This window comes from Chiloscyllium punctatum, chromosome 2, assembly GCF_047496795.1.
Source record: "Chiloscyllium punctatum isolate Juve2018m chromosome 2, sChiPun1.3, whole genome shotgun sequence".
Taxonomy (NCBI): domain Eukaryota; kingdom Metazoa; phylum Chordata; class Chondrichthyes; order Orectolobiformes; family Hemiscylliidae; genus Chiloscyllium; species Chiloscyllium punctatum.
In genome coordinates, this window is record NC_092740.1 from 107,057,108 (window position 1) to 107,079,734 (window position 22,627).

Sequence of the window (22,627 nt, forward strand, 5' to 3'; positions counted from 1 at the left end):
TCACTTCTCAACACCACATTTAATTAATAGTTGCCCTTCTATTGTGAACGGGGGAAAATAAATAGTAATGAGTTGAAAGAGTCCACATTACAGAAGAGGAGGTGCTGAGGGTCTTAAAATGCATAAAGGTAAATAGATCCATGGTACCTGATTAAGTGTATTCCAGGGAATTGTTAGAAATTAGCGAAGAAATTGCGGGGCCCCTAGCAGAGATATTTGAATTATTGACAACCACGAATGTGGTTGTGCCTTTATTTAAGTTGTGCCTTTATTTAAGAAAGGCTGCAAGGAAAAGCCCAGAAACGATAGACTGGTGAATTTGATGTCTGTGGTGAGTAGGTTGTTGGAGGGGATTCTGAGAGACAGGATTTACAGGCATTTGGAGAGACAAAGGCTGATTAGGGATAGTCAGCATAGTTTTAAGCATGGGAAATTGTATCTCATAAACTTGATTGAGTTTTTTTGAGAATATAACCAAGAAAATAGACAAAGGCAGAGTGGTAGACCTTGTCTTCATGAACTTTAACAAGGTCTTCGACAAGGTTCCTCATAGTATGGTTAGTAAAGTTAGATTGCATGGAATCCAGAGAGAGCTGGCAAATTGATTTGATGATTAGAGACAGAGGGTGGTGGTAGAGGGTTATTTTTGAGACTGGAGGCCTGTGACCAGTGGTGATCCGCATGGATTGGTGTTGCGTCCACTGATGTTTGTCATTTATATAAATGATTTGGCTGAGAATGTGGGAAGCACAATTAGTATGTTTGTGGATGAGACCAAAACTGATCGTATAATGGACAATGAAGAAGGTTACCTAAGAGTACAACAGGATCTTGATTAGCTGGGCCAATAGGCCAAGAAGTGGCAGAAGAAGTTTAATTTAGTTAAATGCAAGATGTTGCATTTTCATAAGGCAAACCAGGGCAGAACTTAGAGTTAATGGTAGGCCCCAGGCAGTGTTGTCGCACGGAGAACTTGGAGTTCAGTTACATAGTTCCTGAAGTTAAAAATCACACAACACCAGGTTATAGTCCAACAGGTTTAATTGGAAGCACACTAGCTTTCGGAGCGACGTTCCTTCATCAACTTTGTACACCCCAGTCCAACACCGGCATCTCCAAATCATAGTTCCTGAAAGTAGTGTTGATGAAGAAGCGTTTGGCACACTTGCCTTCATTGGTCAGAGCATTGATTATAGGAGTTGGTACATGTTGTGGCTGTACTCGACATTGGTGAGTATTGTATACAGTTCTGGTTGCCCTGCTTTAGGAAGGATGTTATTATATTGAAAAGAGTGCAGAAAAGATTTACAACGATGTTACTTGGACTAGAAGGTTTAAGTTATAAGGAGAGGCTGGATAGGTTGGGACGTGTTTCCCTAGGGCATAAGAGATTGAGGGGTTACATAGAGATTTATCAAATCATAAGGGACATAGATAAGGTGAATAGCCAAATTCTCTTTCCTAGGTTAGGGGTGTAAGAAGCTGGAGAGTATAGTTTTAAGTAAGAGGGAGAAGATTTAAAAAGGACCTGAGGGGTAATGCGTTCACACAGAGGATGGTGTGATGGTGTATATATGGAATGAATCATCAGAGGAGGTGGTGAATGCATTACGGTTAAAACATGTAAAAGACCTTTGGACAGGTACCTGAATAAGAAAGGTATAGGTGGATATAGCCAAACACAGGCGAATGGGTCTAGTTTAATTTTGAGAAACTTGGATGAGTTGGACTGAAGAGTCTATGTGTTGTATACTCCATAGCTGTATAGATATTTGTTCAAAGAAGGCATTGCTGAGGCACCAATTAATTTGTATGCATTTTACAGTTCTTGATGAATATTTGGTAAAAGGAAGTTTCATCCCACTGATGGGCTTCAGCTAAAAAAAGTTCCTCAGGCAATACATTTTTCTCTCAGTTAAGATTCATTTGAGTATTAAATCATTTCAGTTCATCCTTTGAATTTGCTTTTTTCAAGTTTAGTATTATATCTGAATTTCAATGCACTGATATGTCCAAGATCATCCTAAACTTCATTATGGTCATTGTTACCCATTGATGCCTCAAATTTCATTTTTCCTCTGCTGTTTCAAGTTGAGATGAGTTTTTTTTTCCTCCTATTGTTCTTAACACCCTGGTCACCTTTGAAGTTACTGTGTTTCTTATGTCTGCCCCTATCTCGTGACTATAATCTGCATTGAGCTAATTAATTTTGCTTCCAGTAGATAGGATGATGGGTGGCACCAATGCAGTTCCTGATGGCATGTAATGCCAGCAACATTGAGGAATTACTTATTTTAATATTGTTGCTTTAAGCTTGTTGCATGATAATCCGAAGTTAATTACTATGAAATAAATTGGTTCTTTTTATCAGCCAGTATCATGTCATTTGTTAATGCGAAGCAATTAATTTATATTAATTACATGTGAGCATTAATAAATTGCTGGGATTTTCCTAGGTTATAAGTTTGTTGAAAAAAGCAAAGAATACTGTAAAACTAACCATCAGTTTGGATGAAGTGAATGTACAGACATCACCTGTTTCCACTGCTTCATTCGAGTCTAAAAGCATTCAGCCTCTTTCAGTACAGAATATTGCTGATACAGATTGCAACAATAAGGGTAAGCAATATTTAAGTACATACATTCAATGTAAAGTATATTAGGCCTCTTATGCATCCCTTGATTTTCTTTGCCTCTCCATTCGTGGCTGTGCTTTCAACAGAGGTCTGGAATTTCTTCCCGAACTCGCTTCATGTTTTCTTGTTGCTTAGCACTTGAGAGCTACCTCTTTGAGTGAACTTTCGGGTACCTGACCTAAGGTCACTTCTTGCTCAGTATAAAATATTGTCTGATAACGTTCATTGAGAACACATTGATTCATTATGTTTAAGGGATTCTAAAAATGCCAGTTGTTATTTTTCACTTGTAAATTAACAGCCTGAAAAGACATTTTGTCAGCAGTTCCAACTCAGACTTTCCTTTATACAGGCTGAAGTTCTAATGAAATATTTGGATACAGAACACTAGTTCACAAAATGAGTACAAATTGAGAATAGAAAAGGTTTCAGTGGATTTGAGAGTTTGGATGCCTGAAGTAATAACAAAAGATCTCAACAATCTGTTGTCAAAAACTTCTTATTACACAATAGCCTTGAAACACTTCTAAAATCATAATTTTATTTATTATAGAATCATTACATTCATTAGCTCCCTGTATTACTGAAAGCCATACCTTAAAATATTAGTATATGTTGTGCCATGTAACATGGAGAATAGGGTGAAATAGACCTCTGTACTACCTGTTTCAAGGCAACTACAAGATCTCTTTAAGTATCAGGATGGCATCTCCAAGGATCACCCACCAGTGACATTCAATAGAAAATACTGTTGTGTTTGTTGCATTTCTGGCTCTTTCTGCAATTCAGTGAGCTTTGGATACTTTTGTGGCATAGCTTCTACAAGAAATATCAAAGACTGTCATGGTTGAATATATATTAGTTTGGACTTTGCTTATTAGACACAGACACACGAGCACACACACACAACCCCGGCAACTGTCATTGAAAGGGGGTGTTTTGGAAAACTAAAGTTAACATATCAATATTTGCTGTATTCCTTTGCCGTTTTCCATTGCTAATTATAGAATCATAAAATCCCTACTGTGCAAAGGCCAAATTGGCCCATCGAATCTTGGACAGCATCTCACCCAGACCCACCTTATCCCCGTAAGTGCACATTTCTAATTCACCAAGCCTACACATCCCTGGGCACTAGTGGACAAGTTATTGTGGACAATCCATCTAACCTGCACATCTTTTGACTGGGTAGAAACCAATGCACCTGGAGAAAACCCATGCAGACATTGGGAGAACATGTAAATTCCATGCACGCAGTCACCCAAGGCTAGAATCAAACCTGGGTCCCTGATGCTATGAGGCAGTAGTGCTATTTACCGTTTTGCCCTTCTCCAGTCTCAGTTTCTATTGTACCAATGCTTACTTTAACTGTTTCATTCTTTAAATATTTATTGAAACTCATGCGAACATTTTTTATATTTCTGGCTAGCTTTCTTTCAAACAGTTAATTTTTCTTTTTTGCTGTTTCTATTTTTCGTCCTATCTTCTGACCTGCTATTTTTTATTGCGCATTTTTTTCTTTAAGTTTGGTATTGTCTTTAACAGTTCTGGTTAATCATGGATAGTGGATTCTTGAAATTTTTCTTACTGTTGGACTGTAATTTTAATGGTGATTTATGTTATCTGAAATATTCCCTTAATCATATTACTAAGGAATGAAACACAAGCATCTGTTCTGCCTGTTTGTGAGGTTTTTTTGTGTCAAAAATGAGAGTTGTCTACATTTGCCAAAAACATCAATTTGCATATGTCATATTGGATACAGGAATAATCGATGCATGTTTGTACTATTTTTCTTTTTTCCTTTTTCTGGTTTTGGTGTATTTTGTCAACAGTTTGTTTTTAGAGATTGCTCGGTGCAGGATGTATAAAAAATGTTTTCTCTTTAATATGGAGCATGATAACGAGAATACTTGTGCTATAATTGTAGATGCTAGAATAGCTATACCTCTATGGTGAACCAACCCCATGTCCACATCCACATCCACAGAAGAGGGCATGAATAAAAATACTATCTTAAAATAATTTAGACATTTGCAATTTTTGAGAAGATTTGTAGCTCGGGATGAGGCTCAGGTTGTAAGTTTGCACGCTGAGCAGGAAGGTTTGTTTTCAGAAGTTTCATCACCATGCTAGATAACATCATCAGTGAATCTCCAGTGAAGCGCTGGTGTTCTGTGCCGCTTTCTATTTATGTGTCTTGGTCTGTTAAGGTGGGTGATATCATCTCTGGTTCTTTTTCTCAGGAGTTGCTAAATGGGGTCCATATCAATGTGTTTATTGATGAAGTTCCAGTTTGAATGCCAGGTCTCTTGGAATTCCCATGCATGTCTCTATTTAGCCTGTCCTAAGATGATTGTTTTGTCCCATTCAAAGTGGTGTCCTTCTTTGTCTAAGTATGCCAGTGATAGTGGGTCAGGTCTTTTGGTGGCTAGTTGGTGTTTGTGTATCCTGGTGACTAGTTTTCTGCCTGTCTGTCCAATGTAGTGTTTGTCACAGTCCTTGCAGCATATTTTTAGACATAATTTAGACATAACGAAAAATAGCTTAAGTTAAAAGAAACCTGCGGAAGGAACATGCAAATCAAAATAAAAAACACTTTTGTTGGTTTGGGGAAAACCATTGATTGATTGAAGGAAATTTCAGCATTTGTACCAAGCTTACCTTTGTAAGCACTTATTGCTTGGCAATGTTTCAGACTTCAGTATTTTCCACCTATAAATGTCAGGATTTAAGAGTACAGTGACTGATCATCATGTCCAAGGTGAAACTTCTTCTAAGTATCAGCATTTTAAGTCTGATGCATGAATCGTCTGCTGTGCATTAGTGTGAGTAAGATGCTGAAAAGAAGCCCTCCACCAGGGTTTTTCATACCTTACAGAAGAGGTTATTTCATCACTTCTCCAAATATACACGGTATTTATCAATAAGCACATTTTTGAGTCAAGTAGTTTGTATTCTGCTCATTTCACATAACAAGAACAGAATTTGTTTTCTTTATGATTAAAGGATCAAGCAGAGCTTCATCTCCTGGTTCTTCATCTTTCGATATATCCTCTTGCCCAATTGTCCCTGGACGAGAAACAACAATTGAAATTTCGAAAGGATGTACTGGACTTGGGCTGAGTATTGTTGGAGGAGCAGATACGTTATTGGTAAGTACATTTGAACCATTTAATCCCCTAAATTCTAGTATCTGTAGTTTTCAAAACACTTCTTACTAGTTACTTTGAGGCAGTTCATTCACGTTGAGCAAATTGTTTGCTAAATCTATTGTAAGTATTAGAACATAGAACTTTACAGACCCCTTGGTCCTCGATGTTGCACTGACCTGTGAAACCAATCTGAAGCCCATCCAACCTAAACTATTCTATTTTCATCCATATGTTTATCCCATGACGATTTAAATGCCCTTAAAGGTGGCGAGTCTACTACAGTTGCAGGCAGGCATTCCACACCCCAACTACTCTCTAAGTAAAGAAACTGCCTCTGACATCTGTTCTATGTTTATCACCCCTCAATTTAAAGCTATGTCCCTCATGCAGTCCGTCACCCTCTGAGGAAAAAGGCTTCACTATCCGCCCTATCTAACCCTCTGATTATCTTATATGTCTCAATTAAGTCACCTCTCAACCTACTTCTCTCTAACGAAATCAGCCTCAAGTCCCTCAGCCTTTCCTCACAAGACCTTCCCTCCAAACCAGGCAACATCCTAGTAGATCTCCTCTGAACCCTTTCCAAAACTTCCACATCCTTCCGTTAATGTAGTGACCAGAACTGCATGCAATACTCCAAGTCTGGCCACACCAGAGTTTTGTACAGCTGTAACATGACCTTGTGGCTCTGATACTCAATTCCTCTACCAATAAAAGCCAATGCACCATATGCCCTCTTAGCAACCCTATCAATCTGGGTGGCAACCTTCAAGGATCTACACACGTGGACACTGATATTTCTATGTTCATCCACACTACCAAGAATCTTACCATTAGCCCAGTTCTCCTTATTCCTGTTGCTCCTTCTAAGGTCATTCACTTCATACTTTTCCACATTAAACTCCATTTGCCACCTCTCAGCCCAGCTCTGCAGCTTATCTTTGTCCCTCTGTAACTTGCAATATCCTTCGGCATTATCCAGAACTCCACCGACCTTCATGTAATCCGCAAATTTACTAACCCATCCTTCTATACTGTCATCTAAATCGTTTATAAAAATGATAAACAGCAGTGACCCCAAACAGATCCTTGCAATACACCACTAGTAACTGAACTCCAGGATGAACATCTCCCATCAATCACCATCTCCTGTGTTCTTCCAGCTAGTCAATTTCAGATCCAAAATCACCAAACCCCCCTCAATCCCATGCCTCCGTGTTTTCTGCAATAGCCTACTGTGGGGAACCTTGTCAAACGCCTTACTGAAATCCATATACACCACATCAACTGCTTTACCCTCACCCCAGTCCAACACCGACATCTCCAAATCATGCTTTACCCTCATCCACCTGATGGTCACCTTCTCAAAGAACTCAATAAGCTTTGTGAAGCACGACCTCCCCTTCACAAAACCAGGTTGACTATCCCTAATCAACGTATTCCTCTCTAGATGATTGTAAATCTTATCTCTTATAACCCTTTCCAACACCTTATCCACAACCAAAGTAAGGCTCACTAGTCTATAATTGCCAGGATTGTCTCTACTCCCCTTCTTGAACCATGGGGCAACATTTGCTATCCTCCTGTAGACAATGACAACATAAAGATCAAAGCCAAAGGCTCTGTAGCCTCCTCCCTGACTTCCAAGAGAATCCTATGTTAAATCCCTTCCGGCCCATGGGACCTAAGTATTTTCACACTTTCTAGAATCGTTAATACCTCATCTCTGTGAACCTCAGCCTCATCTGGTCTAGTAGTATTGATTGGTATTATATGCTTTTTTGGGAAGAAAGCCCATTAACTATTAGAATTAATCTAAAATCTCCCCCGCAGATGAAAATGTTCTAGCAATATTATTTTGTATTTGTGTACTATTTTGAAATTATACAGCTCATCCACAATGTGAAGGAACCTTTCGGAAGACTGGTGGCTTCAGGAGCTTGAAATGCTCGAGGATAAATATTATTTTTATTTTGTTGTGTGTGAAAAGTCTATAGAAGAAGTTAGGTCTTGGAGGATTGCATGTGTTTAGCAGAGCTTGCCCATTTCAATCTGTTAGCTTCAATAGATGGAAAATTGGTTGATTTCCCTTAAGTATGCAAGAACCTCACTGCCAGTTTCACTCCACATCTGTGTTCAGGTTACTCTTTATATCAACGCACAAGAAACATGAAAATGTGACCCAATTTTCATGGGAACCAATAACATAGCCAGAAATGTGGGCGGCACGGTAGCACAGTGGTTAGCATTACTGCCTCACAGTGCCAGAGATCCGGGTTCAATTCCCACCTCAGGTGACTGACTGTGTGGAGTTTGCACATTTTCCTCATGTCTGCGTGGGTTTCCTCCAGGTGCTCCAGTTTCCTCCCACAGTCCAAAAATGTGCAGGTTAGGTGAATTGGCCATGCTAAATTGCCCGTAGTGTTAGGTGAAGGTGTAAATGTAGGGGAATGGGTCTAGGTGGGTTGCGCTTCGGCGGGTCAGTGTGCACTTGTTGGGCCAAAAGGCCTGTTTTCCATCCTGAAAGTAATCTAATCTAATCTAATGATTGAGCTTTGGATGGAAAAGGTTTTCACTGCATGTTGTGGAGTTTTAAGTCCACCATGTGCATCGCTTTCCACCAGGGGTCCTGTCTAAAGTTGTCAGCCTGAATGATAAGATTGCCTGCGAGTTGGATGGAAACCACTCTGGAACAGGCTCAATCTGGATAGGAAAAATTGATCCATCAAGTTTGAAGCTTGATCCTGAGAGGCTTCAGTTCCTGATCCAGTAGATGGGAAGACACAATTCTTAAAACCAGACAATCCAGTTCCATATGCGTGGTCGTATTTGAGTGGAGAAGTGTGAACTGAGGCGAGTAGCTTGTTTGTTTTCCAGGCTGCACACCTGCTCCTAACATGCAAGCTGTGTTGAAGAGGTCAGTAGCTTTACCCTGAAGTTGCTCCTGCCTCAGTTTTGCTGCTGGATTAGCCAGGATCTTTGGAAACCAATGTGCTCAGAGTTAATCCTGCAACGTATTTAAACTTTGAGGCTACTGATCACATTGCTTTATTTAAATTGATTATTTGCATCTTGGGAATGGCTTGTGTACCAGTTCCTTTCCCCATTCCAAAGAAAGTGGAAATGGGTGAATTAGGATCAGGTTTACAATTTTTAAAGTTTCAGCATCTTAGCATATCACAAAACATGTTACTCACATAAGTTAGCAACAATGTCCGTGGATGTCCGTCATTGCGAAACTGGGATTGAAATTGTACCTCCTGGTACTTCAGAATTGTTTAAATCACTGTGTAGAACATAGTGTAACATCTCAACCCTGCACTTAAATTGAAAAGCATTTTGTTAAAAATTAACACACTAAACAGTCAAATAGAAAATGAGAATCATAAATTATGTAAAACAAAGATTGAGCCCAAGGTAATAAGAATTATGAAAACAAAAGAACGACAAGAAAGGCATGCCATCAGAAGATGGAAATTACCTGTGTAAACCTAACTACTTGGATAACAACATTGAAGGTCTCAATACAGGCTAGAAGGCTCAATACCAATTAATCCAGTGCCAGATGGAATTCATCTCCAAGAATCAAAGACTGGAGAGAAGCTTCGTGAGACAATGTAATTGAGGGAGTTAACTGTAGATTGGGAACAGGCCTATGTAATGCTCATGTTCAAAATAAGCCAAGTATTCCTTTAGAATTTATAATGAATTAATGTTGAGCAAATTAAATCAACTTGGTGAAACCAAAGAGATTATTGCAGTTAATGGATGGACTCAGGAGATAGATGTTTTTTAAGGAAATTCTGAGTTGTAATAATACTTTGTAAATATTTAATCCCGAGTTATGGCAGATTCATGGGTAGTGTATTAGCTGATACCTTTCAAATAACGGCACCTATTTTCTTTTATTAAAAATTTCTTCATGCTGTTTATACATATTTAATACTTGTGCTGCTGATCTGCAATTGGGAGCAAATGTGTATATACTAACAGATTTTGAGGTTTTGGAAATAGGCTATCAAACATATCTAAGTTGTTCAATTTATATCAAGTACTGTTTCATCTGAATTGTATTTGCAGGGTACCATAATTATTCACGAAGTCTATGAAGAAGGAGCTGCAGCCAAAGATGGCAGATTGTGGGCTGGAGATCAGATATTGGAGGTAAAGAAGGATAGTTTTGAAAACTAATTTACTGATGTTAGGTTATGACTGAGAAAACCGACCAGTTGCATTGCAACGTTTATCATGCAACATCATTAATTTTTTAAATTGAGCATAAATTCCGTCAAATCTTTAAATTCATGAGAAAGGCTAAATCAAAAGTATTTGAATGAAATAGCAAGGTGGGTAATTCAACCTCTCGAATCTATACCATCATCAAAATCATGATCAATCATCTACTTCAAGGAAATTTTCATAGGGACATAGGAACTAGAAGCAGGACTGGACAATTCAGCCTTGGGCCTCCTCCACCATTTAACATGATTATAGCTAACCTTGTCCTGGTCTCAACTCCACTTTCCTGCCTGATCTCCATAGCTCTTTATATCCCACTTCTAATCAGAAACGTACTTATTTCTTTCTTTAACCTGGTCTGCCTCCATTGCACTGTGGCAGTGAGTTCCACAGATTCTCTGAGAGAAGTGGTTTCTCCTCATCTCAGTTTTGAACCTACTTCCTCTCATTCTATATCTATGCCCTCTTGTTCAAGATTGCCCCACAAGAGGAAGCATTTGTTCAATATGCACCTTATCAATCCTGTTTAGCATTTTATATACCTAATTCTTCTGAACTCCAGTGAGTACAAGCCCAAGCTGTTCAACTACATCTCATATGATAGCCCTTTCATTCCTGGAATCCACCTTGTGAACCTCCTCTGAACTGCCTGTAGTGCCTACACATCCATCCTCAAATATGGAGACCAAAACTGGACATGATATTCCCAATGTGGTCTCATCAATATATCTAAGTTGTTCAATTTATGTTGAGTACTGTTCATTTTATATAATTGTAGCAACGCAGCTTTTATAATCCAGTCCTTTTGCAACAACTGCCAGAATTCCAGTTTTTTTCCTTATTATATACTGCACCTGCATACGCACTTCGAGTCATAGAGTCCTACAGAGACAGGTCCTTTGACCCAAACCGGTCAACGCCGACCAAATATCCAATCACTCTCCCCATTTCCCTACACCTGGCCCATATCCTTCCACACCTTTCCTATCCATGTATTTGTCCAAATGGCTTTTAAATGTTATTAATGTACCTGGCTCAAACACTTCTGCTGGCAGCTCGTTCCATATGCATATCAGCCTCTGTTTAAAAAAAGTGTCCCCTTAGGTTCCCTTGTATTCTTTCCCCTCTAACCTTAAACTAATGCCCTCTAGTGTTTGATTCCCCAACCCTGGGAAAAAGACTGAGTGCATTCATCCTATCCATGCCTCTGATGATCTTACATAGTTCTGTAAGACCCCCCCACAGTCTCCTATGCTCTAACCTCTCTGTAACTCAGACCATTGAGTCCTGACAGCATCCTTGAAGATTTATTCTGCACACTTTCCACTTGAATAACATCCTTCCTATAGAAAGGTTACCAAAACTGAACACAATACTCAAAATGCAGCCTCACCAATGTTCGATACAACTGCCAAATAACTTCCCAACTTCTATACTTGGTACCCTGACTGATGAAGGCCAGTGTACCAAAAGCTTCTTTATACCATGTCTACCTGTGACGGCACTTTCAAAGAACCATTCACCTGAACTCCCAAAGTTCCTCTGTTCCACTGCACTCCTTAAGGCCCTATCTTTCACCACTTCATTTGATTTTCCAAAATGCAAGGCCTCAGACTTCTCTAAAACTGCATATGCTGTTTCTTGGCCCACTTCCCCAGCTGATCAAGGTCCTGCTGCAACTCCTGGTAACCTTCCTCATTGTCCACGATACCTCCTATTTTACGGTCATCTTTAGACTTACTAATCATGCCTCGTACATTCTCATCCAAATCACTGATGTAGATAACAAACAGCAATGGGCCTGAGACACACACTAGTCATAACAGGCCTCCAGTCCGACAAGCATCCTTCCACTATTACCCTCTGCTTCCTACCATCAAGCCAATTGTGTATCCAATTTGCCAGCTCTCCCTGGATTCCATGTGATCTTATCTTCCAGAGCAACCTACCATGTGGAAACTTATCAAAGGCCTTACTGAAATCCATATAGACTACATCTACCACTCTGTCCTTGTCAACCTTCCTGATCACTTCATCAAAAAACACTAACAAATTTGTGAGGTGTGATCTCCCATGCACAAAGCTATTCTGACTATCCCTAATCAAACCCTGTTTTTCCAAATGCATGTAAATCTTATCTCTCAGAATCTTCTCAAGCAACTTACCCAACACAGATGTTAGGCTAACTGGTCTGTAGTTCCCAGGTTTTTCTTTGCCACCCTTCTTGAATGAGGACACAACATTCGCTACCCTCCAGTCTTCTTGGACCTCACCCGTGGCTAATGATGATACAAAAATATCAGCCAGGGCCCCTGCAATTTCTTCTCCACCCTCTTGCAGTGTTCTTGGATATATTTGATCAGGACCAGGAGATTTATCCACCTTCATACATTCTAATGCATCCAATACCTCTACTGTGATATAAACTGTGCCCTATATTTGACCACTAACATCCTCAAGTTCCCAAATTTCATATCTTGTTCCACAATAAACGCAGACGAGAAATATTCATTGAGGACTTCGCCCATTTCCTTCAGTTTTACTCATACATTTCCACTTTGGTCCTTGAGGGGACCTATTCTCTCTCGTTGTTCTTTTTCATTTAACATACATAAAGTACCTCTTTGGATTCACCCTAATTTCCTCAGCCAAGGCTATCTCGTGCCCCCTTTTCACCCTCCTACCTGATTTCCTTCTTCAGTTAACTCCTGTATCCCCTATATACCTCCGGGGATTACGTTGATCCCAGTTGCCTGTACCTGAGCCATGCCCTCTACATTTTTCTGGTCAAAGCCTCAATATCTCTTGCCATTCAGGCTTCCCTATTCATGTCAACCTTGCCGTTCATCCTTAGATGAACATATGGATCTTGAACTCTAGCTATCTCACTTTTAAAGGTCTCTCACTTGCCAAAGGTCCCTTTGCCTGCAAACAAGTACTCCAATCAGCCTCTGCAAGTTCCAGTCTAATTCCATCAAAACTTGCCTTGCCCCATTTAGAAATCGGATCTGTGGAGAGTTTTGTTCCTCTTCATAACTGTTTTAAAATTAATAGAACTATGGTCACTGGTCCCAAAGTGCTCTTCCACTGTCACCTCTGCTACCTTATTTCCCAAGAGTAGGTTGAGTTTTGTCCCCTCCCAAGTAGGACCCTCTACATACTGCTGGAGGAAACTTTCCTGAACCCACTTAACAAATTCCATTCCATCTAACCCCTTGACATTATGGCAGCCCCAGTTTATGTTAGAAAAATTAAAATCCTCTACTATGACAACCCTATTGCTCCTGCAAGTCTCCCCAGTCTCCCTGTATATTTGTTCCTCTAATTCCTGTTGAATATTTGGGGGCGTATAGTACAATACCAATAATGTCACCATCTCCTTCTTATTTTTTAGCTTTACCCACAAAGCCTCGCTGGATGATCTTTCATTTACCGCGATTCATGCACAAAGACACTCAGATCCCTCTGCTCTTTGGATCTGCTTCCCACTTAAATAATAATTTGCCTTTTTATTTTTCCTTGGGATAACCTCGTACTTATCCACATTATCCTCCATCTGCCAGATAGTGGTCCATTCTCCTAGCCTATCAAATCCCTCTGTAAACTCTTTATCTCCTTCATCACTGGTTGCTTTCCCACCTATTTTAGTATCATGCAGGAACTTTGCTATGTTACACTCTGTCCCAGCTTGCAGGTCATTTATATAGTCTGTAAATAGTTGAGGTCCAAGAACTGAACCCTGCAACACCCTACTAGTTACAGCTTGCCATCCAGGGAAAGACCTGTTTATCCTGACCTTCAGTTTTCTATCAGTCAGCAAATCCTCAATCCAAGCCAATATTCTACACTTAAGCCCCTGGGACCTAACCTTATGAATCCGTCTTTTATGCATTAGCTTGTCAAATGCTTTCTGGAAGTCTAGATATACTCATTACCTACCTTGATGGTTGCATCTTTGTCAAGCATGACTTGCCCTTTCTGAAACTGTGCTGATCCTGGTGAACTGAACTTTGTTTGTCTATGTGTTCAGTTATCTCTTCCTTCATGACTGACACCAGCAATTACATTATCTGCTTCTAGCCTCTAGCCAGAAGCATCCCTCCTGCACCTGCCTTTCAAGCAATGAATTCCAGACAGGTTTGGCCTCCACATAACAGTCCTGCCATCTTTGGAAGTTGTCTGTCCAGAACATTCCTTATAGCAGGATTTTGTATGTGGACTATATCTCTAAACAGCCCAACAGTATACATGGAGGTTATTTGACCCATCCTGCCTGAAAGCTGACTAGTTTCACTTTGTGCTCTTCATCCTCTTTGAAAGTTACTGTTGAATTTGCCCTCAACACCCTTTCAGAAAACGTGTTCCAGCTTATAATAGCTCGTTTTCTGTGAAGAATCAAGTATTTAAATAACTTGTTTGATTTATTTAAATCAACGTGCATAGTACCATGACCATGATGATTCACACCTAAGTAAATTCCCATGTGCAAATAGTAGGTTTTTCTCATCTGTGTTTTATTACTTCTAAATGGTACATCCCCTGTGGCTTTAGCAGAGATTTGGCAAGGCCAATAATTCCCTATTACTGATAGATTAGATACCTGTGATGATAAATGCCTTTTGGGTTTTGGAGATTGTGAGAGCCACAAAGACTCTTGCGTCTGCAAGAGCAGCCATGGCCAAAGGACAGGAAGGATCGTGTAGAGAAGAGTGGAGAAGAAAGGCTTGAGAACTAGAAGTACTCTGAGCAAAGTCCCAACTTCCATGTGCTCTTTAACTACCCTCTGTATTTTTATACATGTTTGAAATTCCTTGCATTTTTCTGACAGCAATAGTTAGTAAGTACTTGGTTGTTCTTCATTCTGCCCTGTGGAAAAACTGGAATAAGCCAACATACACTCAGTTACCCACCATATCTAATCTTTTCTTTGGAGATATTCATCAGCATTAATATCATGCATTCTTATTGGAGATGGACTCCTCCAAATTCTCTCCAAGTGTGTTCCCTGAAAGGCTAACTGAAGCATGCACATTTTCTGCTTTTGCAGAGGTTCGGGATCATTCCCAATGTTCAGCATTTACATACTGAGCATTGTTTACACAGTTCTTTGCCCTCTGAGGCTCTTCTTTGCTGCCCTAATCTAATGTAATGAGTTTTAGCATGCAACAACCAAGTTGGTTGAACTGCTGTATATCCTGATATGTGGGTATCTGACCTTGTGGAAGGTCTGCATGAGGCATGCAAAAGAGCACCCTCAGCTGTTTGCCTTCCTCTGAGGATTCTCCAGCTGCCTCTTGCTGCTGCTCCTGTATGACACTCAAAGAAACTATGGGAGATATAGAATGCGAATTACTGCTAACATGGGACGAAAGCTCAAACTCCAGATGGCATTTCATGATATTTCAGTAAGTAGTAACGTCAATTTCAGACTCTCCCAACTTGCTAATCCCCAAACCTTGTACCTCCATTGGTTGGTGACCCAAGTGATCGTCAGTCTTCCCTCACTCCCAGCATTTCCAACTCCAATGAACTCCCTTTCTCAACACTAAACAAAGAAGAGGACTCTTCCGTTGGAACCTTGAATACCTAACCCTGCTATTACACACTCACCTGGTATTTGTCAGTTAGGTACAAGAGGCAGTATTTAAGTGAAGCATGGAAGTTAAATTTCTTCACGCTTAGCACTCTGAATGGTTGTCTACTGTTGTCAAACATATCCTGAGTTCAAATCCATCATTTGGTCCTCTGGGCTTGAGGTGCTATGAAATATAATCTACAATGGTCCTGATATTAAATGGATAAGCAAATAAGGTGTTAGGAAGCAAGGTTACAACTGCAAGACCCTCTGGGACCAGGTACATGGTTTTCTGTCCATCTTAAGAACAGTCACTCTCTTAAGTTACATGATGCAGTGTCCTACCTGACAACCAGTTAGATTAAGCGTGACCCATGGTGGGAGGTCATAGTTGTGGTGACTGTTTCCCACCATCTCATCGTGGGAGAAGCTTGGGACTGGAAACAAGAAGGTGAGAGATTGGGGCTGTGATCTGGAGGAACTGGGGGTGGGGAGGTGTGATGTTGAGTCATGTTATGGAAGCTGGGAGCATCATGATTCCCATTTTAATCAAGAGGCTGCAGAGCTGACAGATCAGAGACTGGGGAGAAAAGTAGTCAAGGCTACATATGAAGAAACACGGCCATAATTTCATCTTGGCAAAGTCAACATATTTGCTCAATTATGCTGCAGGTCTTTCTTTTAATATGATAATGATATCTTCATTTAACATTCCATTATATTTCTATAGGTTAATGGAATTGATTTGAGAGTTGCCACTCATGACGAAGCAATAAATGTTCTGAGACAAATTCCTCAAAAAGTACAGCTGACAGTCTACAGGGATGAAGGCCATTATAAGGAGGAAGATATGTATGACTTGCTGATTGTTGAATTGCACAAGAAACTAGGGAAAGGTCTTGGACTCAGTATTGTTGGAAAAAGGTATCAAAGAAATTCTATTCACTAGATTCAAATCTGATTGTGCAAAATAATAATTTGTAAATTTCCTCATATGATGATCTTCACAGAGACCAACAGCGTTTAAGGAGAAATTCACACTTCTCATATTATCTAAAACAACTACTCCATAAGATTTCATATTTCAAATAAAAAATACTTCACTGTACGAGAGTTAAACAAAACTGAATTACATAGTTTATAAGTACATCTGCTTCAGATTGGAAAACCTCAACAAACACTGACATTTTAACTGCTTTCTGCATTTGCCTCCATGTTAGAGATCCCTTACGCATGACAGGGTCTCGAAGATTCATTCACCAAGGTTTGCATTCTACAATTCAGTTTGGTTTTTCCTCAATATTCCAGCTACTCACTCAGTTGGAAGATCTCTTGAGGTCTTTCAACAGCTCAAGTTTGTGGAATTGCCCAGATCAAGGTTAGGTCTCACTCACATTCTTGATGAGTGGCCTTTCAATCATACTCCTGTTGGTTTCTGATAGCCCTCTGCCATGGTTTCAACTGTTCTACATCACTTTGCCAATTCTCTGTCTGTGCTATTTCCAAGCTATTTCTTAGTGTTTCCAGAATTCCAACCAAACCTCCAAACATTTGGGGCAGCAAGCGAGCTAACTCTCAAACCTCCCAACTGAAAATATCCACTTGTAAGGCCAAGCAATCAGAGAAAATCGAATGGAAGAGAATGGTGAGGAGCTACTGTTCTAATCGAAGAGTTCTCCTGCCAGAGACTGGTGAATCTATTGGCAACAACTATTATAGAAGAGTAAGGGCAGTGTAGAAGACCATTACTGAATCACAGGACCTGTTTGCCTTGAGTGCAGTACAGGCTTAGGGACTGACAGGATTGATGACACGTTTGATCATGATTATAAGTACTTTTGGTCAGGAACAAAGGTACGCTTAGTTAGGGCCACCTTTAGTTACAATTGCATTTGGGGACATGTCTTTACACAAGGCTAGGATGGGGAAGGCCACTTTTACCTGAGGCTGGGCTAGGGGAAGCCACATTTAGCTGAGGCTAGGATACAGGAAACCTCCTTTAGTCAAGGCTGCGATGAGGGAATCCACCTTTAACTGTGGCCCAGTTGTGCTTGATAGAGACTGACGAGTTTCCTTTAGCCAAGCCCAGAATTAGGAGTCACTGGTAGCTGCATTCACGGTTGGGGATTGTGTTTAGTCAATGCCACGTTCAATGTTTACTTGCAGCTGCAGCTGGGATCAAGAATGTCTTTAGCTGGATCCAGAGTGTGGATGGACACCATGTGTGGCTACATGGGGTTGGAGAATGAGCCTGTAAAGAGGAATGTTGGGAGTTTAAGAGACTGTAGATTGAGATGGATGCTGCAATGTGAGAGGAGATGGAAAAGTGGGCTGGAAGAAGGTGTGAAGGGCAAAGTTGGCTACAGTAGATAGAAAGCAGTTTCAAAACTGTCAGCAACATAATCCTCAACTAATTACAATCCAAGAAAACTTCAAATCGCTGCTGTAAACGATTCCTTGCAAGTGAAGATTGAGATGCATTAAAAGGGCTGGTAACTGTCTAGTTAAAATCTGATGAAGGGGCTACTCTCCAAAAACTTGTGATTTCAAATAAATCTGTTGGACTATAACCTGGTGATGAAGAGAGTCATTCTGGAAAAGTTCAGTCGGTCAGGCAGCATCCGATGAGCAAGTGAGTGGACGTTTCGGGTATAAACCTTCATCAGGAATGAGGCTGGTGCGTCAAGGGGGCTGAGATGTAAATGGGAGGATTGGGGCAGGGGTTAAGGTAGCTGGGAATGCAATAGGTAGATGAAGGTAGGTCAGAGAGGAAGGTGGAGCAGATAGGTGGGAAGGAAAATGGATAGGTAGGACAGTGCCGAGTTGGGAGGTTGGGAGTGGGATAAGGTGTGGGGAGGAGAAATGGGGAAACTGGTGGACTCCACATTGATCTCCTGTGGTTGAAGTGTCCCAAGACAGAAGATGAAGCATTCTTTCTACAAACATCAGGTGGTTAGGGTTTGGCGATAGAGGAGGCCCAGGACCTGCATGTACTTGGGGGAGTGGGAGGGGAGTTAAAGTGTTCAGCTACAGGGCGTGGGTTGGTTGGTGCGGCGGTCCCAGCTGCAAGTTGTGCAGTAGATGATGTGTGTGAAAGTACACGTAAACTTCTGTCAGATGTGGAAGGATCCTTTGGGGCCTCGGATGGAGTTGAAGGAAGTGGTGTGGACACAGGTGTTGCACCTCCTGTGATGGCAGTGGAAGATGCCGGGTGGGGGGGAGCGTGGACCTGATAAGGAGGGAATGGTCTCTCTGGAACGCAGATAGGGGTAGGGAGAGAAATATATCCCTGGTGGTGCGGTCTATTTGTAGGTGGCTGAAACGGTCAAGGACGATGCATCAGAAGGTTGGTGAGATGGACGGTGAGGACCGAGGGTTCTGTCCTTGTTGTGGTTGGAGGGGTAGGATTCAATGACGGAGGTGTGGGAAGTGGAGGAGATACGCTGGAGGGCATTGTTGACCATGTGGGAGAGGAAATTGCAGTCTTTGAAGAAGGAGGAGATCTGGACTGTTCGAAGGTGAATTGGTCCTCCTAGGAGCAAATGCAGCAGAAGCGGATGATTTGGGAGTCAGGGATAACATTTTTACAGGATGGGAGGAGGTGTAGTCCAGATAGCTGCGGAGTTGGTATGTTTGTAGGAGAGACCATTCCCTCCACAGCTCCCTTGTCAGGTCCACACCCTGCACCAACCCCCTCCCAGCACCTTCCTCTGCCATCATAGGAAGTGGAAAATCTGGGCCCACACCTCCACCCTCACCTTCATCCATGATCCTTTCACATCAGACAGAAATTTACCTGCTCCACCCTCCTCATGACCTGTCACTTCCGCCCCCACCTTCAGCTACCTATCACATTTCCAGCTACTCACTCCCCTCCCATTTATGTCTCAGCCCCATTGGCCCACAAGCCTCATTCTTGATGAAGGGCTTATGTTCCAAATGTCAACTCTCCTGCTGCTCAGATGCTGCCTGACCGGTTGTGCTTTTCCAGCACCACTCTCTTAGAATCTGTTCTGTAGCATTTGCAATCCTCACTTTCTCCTATAATCTGGTGATGTGATTTCTGACGAAATCCAAGACTGGTTAATTTTTTTTGCTATCCATAATTATTAAAGGATATGGAGCAAAATCAGGTACATGGAGTTAGATTTCAGATCAGCTTTGGTTCCATTCGATGGTGGATTGAGGCTGATAGGTTAGACAGGCCTTATTGCTGATGCCCAACACATCGATTCTCCTGCTCCTTGGATGCTGCCTGACCTGTGCTTTTCCAGACTCTAGGTGTCCCTTATTGTCCCAATCACAATGTTAAGAGGCCTGACATAAGGCTGACACAACTGCAACTCCTGAACATGTTGTAAGAGACAGCATTTCAAATTATTGCCACAGCAGTCATTGCTTTCCAATCACCTTCAGTTCTTTCACCCTCTTTAATTAGGGTTAGAATCCTCTTACTCTGCATTTCTACTTCCAGGCACCCAACATTCTCTGGCTGCCTGTCTGGCAAGCATTGCCTCACAATGAAAGTTAAGAACAAGAGCACAAATTGATAAGGAAGCAAATTGATTTGATGCTGTGTGGGCATTTTAGAGAGCAGTGTCAATGTGGAATCGGTACAGACTTGCCTTTGATTTTGACCAGACTGGTTGGTAGCGACACTTCTGAAGATCACTTTCAGACTTAATGTAAATTTGTTTTTTGGAAACTGAGATAATCTGTAGCAGATATTTGAACCATCTGTGTATCTGTCACTATTCAGCTATAACAAGTCTCAGATAACACATACCACTAGAATAAATAATTTTCAGCAATTCTTATTTATCAATGTCTTATAATTAGTATATTTCATGTTATATCCAATGTATATTTTGTAGATGAGGTGAGATTTTCCTGGGTCCATATCTGGGCACATGTATATCCAGTGTGACGATGCTGTGGTTTAGTCCCAGTTTCTTTTACAGACAGAGATTGGGAGACAGGTGTCAAGCAGATTATGAGAAGATAAACAACTTGTAAAACCTTGGGTGTTTTTCTTTTAAAGTTGGAATAATAAAAGCAGCCTGAATGGGAGTGGTCAAGCTCCTACCCATAGAAGCAGGGACTTTTAGTTTCAGTAGCAGTTGCTGTTGGGGTCTTGAAGAAATGGAAGTGTTTTTTTCTGTCTCAAGATTATAGCCAAAAGCTCTGGTTTCTTTTCCTAGGTGACTGGATTGTATGTGAGACAAAGCTGTTTTCTCAATTTGCCTTTTGCCAAGGTTGTGTTTATGTTACAAAATTGGAATAGTTAATTAGTAATAGTTACTGTATCTATTATTCTGTTAAGTTTTCCAGTAGAGTTAAGTTATTCCACATTCTTCTTTCTTTTGTATTTTAACTATAGTGTTGAATAAATTGTGTTTTACTTAATGGTTAGTATTTAACTACTCAAATTGTATTTAGAACACAGCACTTGACATTTACCTTTGAAATAAGAAAATTTCTGGTCAATGCTACCTTCTTAATATATTTTGAGGGCATCTGATCTGGTCCATAATACCAGGATGCAGTGAAAATTAAGATCAGACTACAAGTTTGTAAAACAAAACTTCCACCTGATTTTTCTTTCCATTTATATTAAAAAAATGCATTGCCTTATGGACTTTTAGTTTATGTTCCTGGTTTTGCACTATGCAGGCAATTCAGTGTTTTTGGTATAGATTCATAAACAATTTCACCCTAGACATTATGGAATATTTTTCACCAAAACCAGATGATTTAAATAATCTTCACTAGCTTAATGTTCATCATGTTCTGCTCCTCCCCACCCAACTACCACCAGAGCACACAGAACGCAGCATCTCCCCATTATTTGTCAAATCTGTACTTGTTTTCTACAGAAATGATACTGGGGTCTTTGTGTCAGACATTGTGAAAGGAGGAATAGTAGATCTGGATGGAAGTCTTCTGCAAGGGGACCAAATACTGTCTGTGAATGGGGAGGATGTTCGAAGCGCAACTCAGGAGACCGTTGCTGCTATGCTGAAGGTCTGACTAATGCAAAAATTATGATTTAGGAAGGATTTGGAAACAGTAAATGGGACCAAGATTTTTAATTTTGGCAGTGGAAATATTAATATATTTTGATGTTGATATGTTCTCATAATGTAAGTCATTTGCTCCATAAGTTTCCCAAAACAAAGTGAGAAATACAATTTTTTTTTGTTATAGGACTTTTACATTTTAGCCTTACTGTAACCAAGTTATAAGGAATTTGGCCAAATTTAATTCTTGGAATTTTAATTCACGAAATTAGGAATCAGGATGACTGATCATCAGGAAATCTTCAAATAGGAGTTGGATAACTTATCTTTTAAGGCAAAGTAAATAACATAATGCTTTGCATAAATATAGAACTTCAAGCTAAATTTTAGCCTGAACTGATTCTGGGCTAAAAATGGAAGAGAAAGTAATAGATAATGTAGGAAGTGTGTTAGGGGGGTGAAAATGGGTGTTTATTCAGTTTAGGAACAGATAAGATAAAATGAGATAGCAATGACTTGTATAAACATGGAAATGAATAAATAAAATGGCACAAGCAATTCAGGAATGAAGGAGTTATATTCCCTTTTAACATACTGAGGTCACGTATCTGTCTAGCACTGTAATTTTCTCTATTTTACTCTCCTAAGTTGTTTAATTGTCCTCCTCAGAACCTTTATCGAACTTCAATTTTTTTTGGAGACCCACAGACCTGTAACCTGCCACTGGACCTTTCAATCAGTTGAGCCCAGGGACAAACCACTTTATTAGATTTTTCCACCATATTTGATTGCTATTCTTAAAAACATAGTTGCTTTCACAACTGTATTCAAGTGCAGAGTGTCACAGTTTTTTTTCATATTGAACTCCCGTTGCACAATTATGACTTTAGAAAATATTACACTTCAGAAATTTTCAGTTCCCAGATTCAAAATCAAAGAAAATTGGTTCTTTTCCTTTTATCTGGCTTCCTAAAGACAGTGGTTTCCTAAAGACCACCTGTC

The 22,627-nt window shown here is 40.4% G+C and overlaps 1 protein-coding gene across 23 annotated transcripts in view; it reads left to right on the forward strand.

Annotated features, from left to right (window-relative positions):
* The window catches only part of LOC140487612 (multiple PDZ domain protein), a 359,969-nt gene that overhangs the window by 311,152 nt on the left and 26,190 nt on the right, over positions 1-22,627 (forward strand). For all 23 annotated transcript variants that reach the window (XM_072586923.1, XM_072586922.1, XM_072586963.1 and 20 more), the window contains 5 exons: positions 2,457-2,619; positions 5,646-5,791; positions 9,872-9,955; positions 16,336-16,529; positions 21,482-21,629. In XM_072586923.1, coding sequence (XP_072443024.1) covers positions 2,457-2,619; positions 5,646-5,791; positions 9,872-9,955; positions 16,336-16,529; positions 21,482-21,629 — 735 coding nt within the window. The remainder of the gene's footprint in view (positions 1-2,456; positions 2,620-5,645; positions 5,792-9,871; positions 9,956-16,335; positions 16,530-21,481; positions 21,630-22,627) is intronic.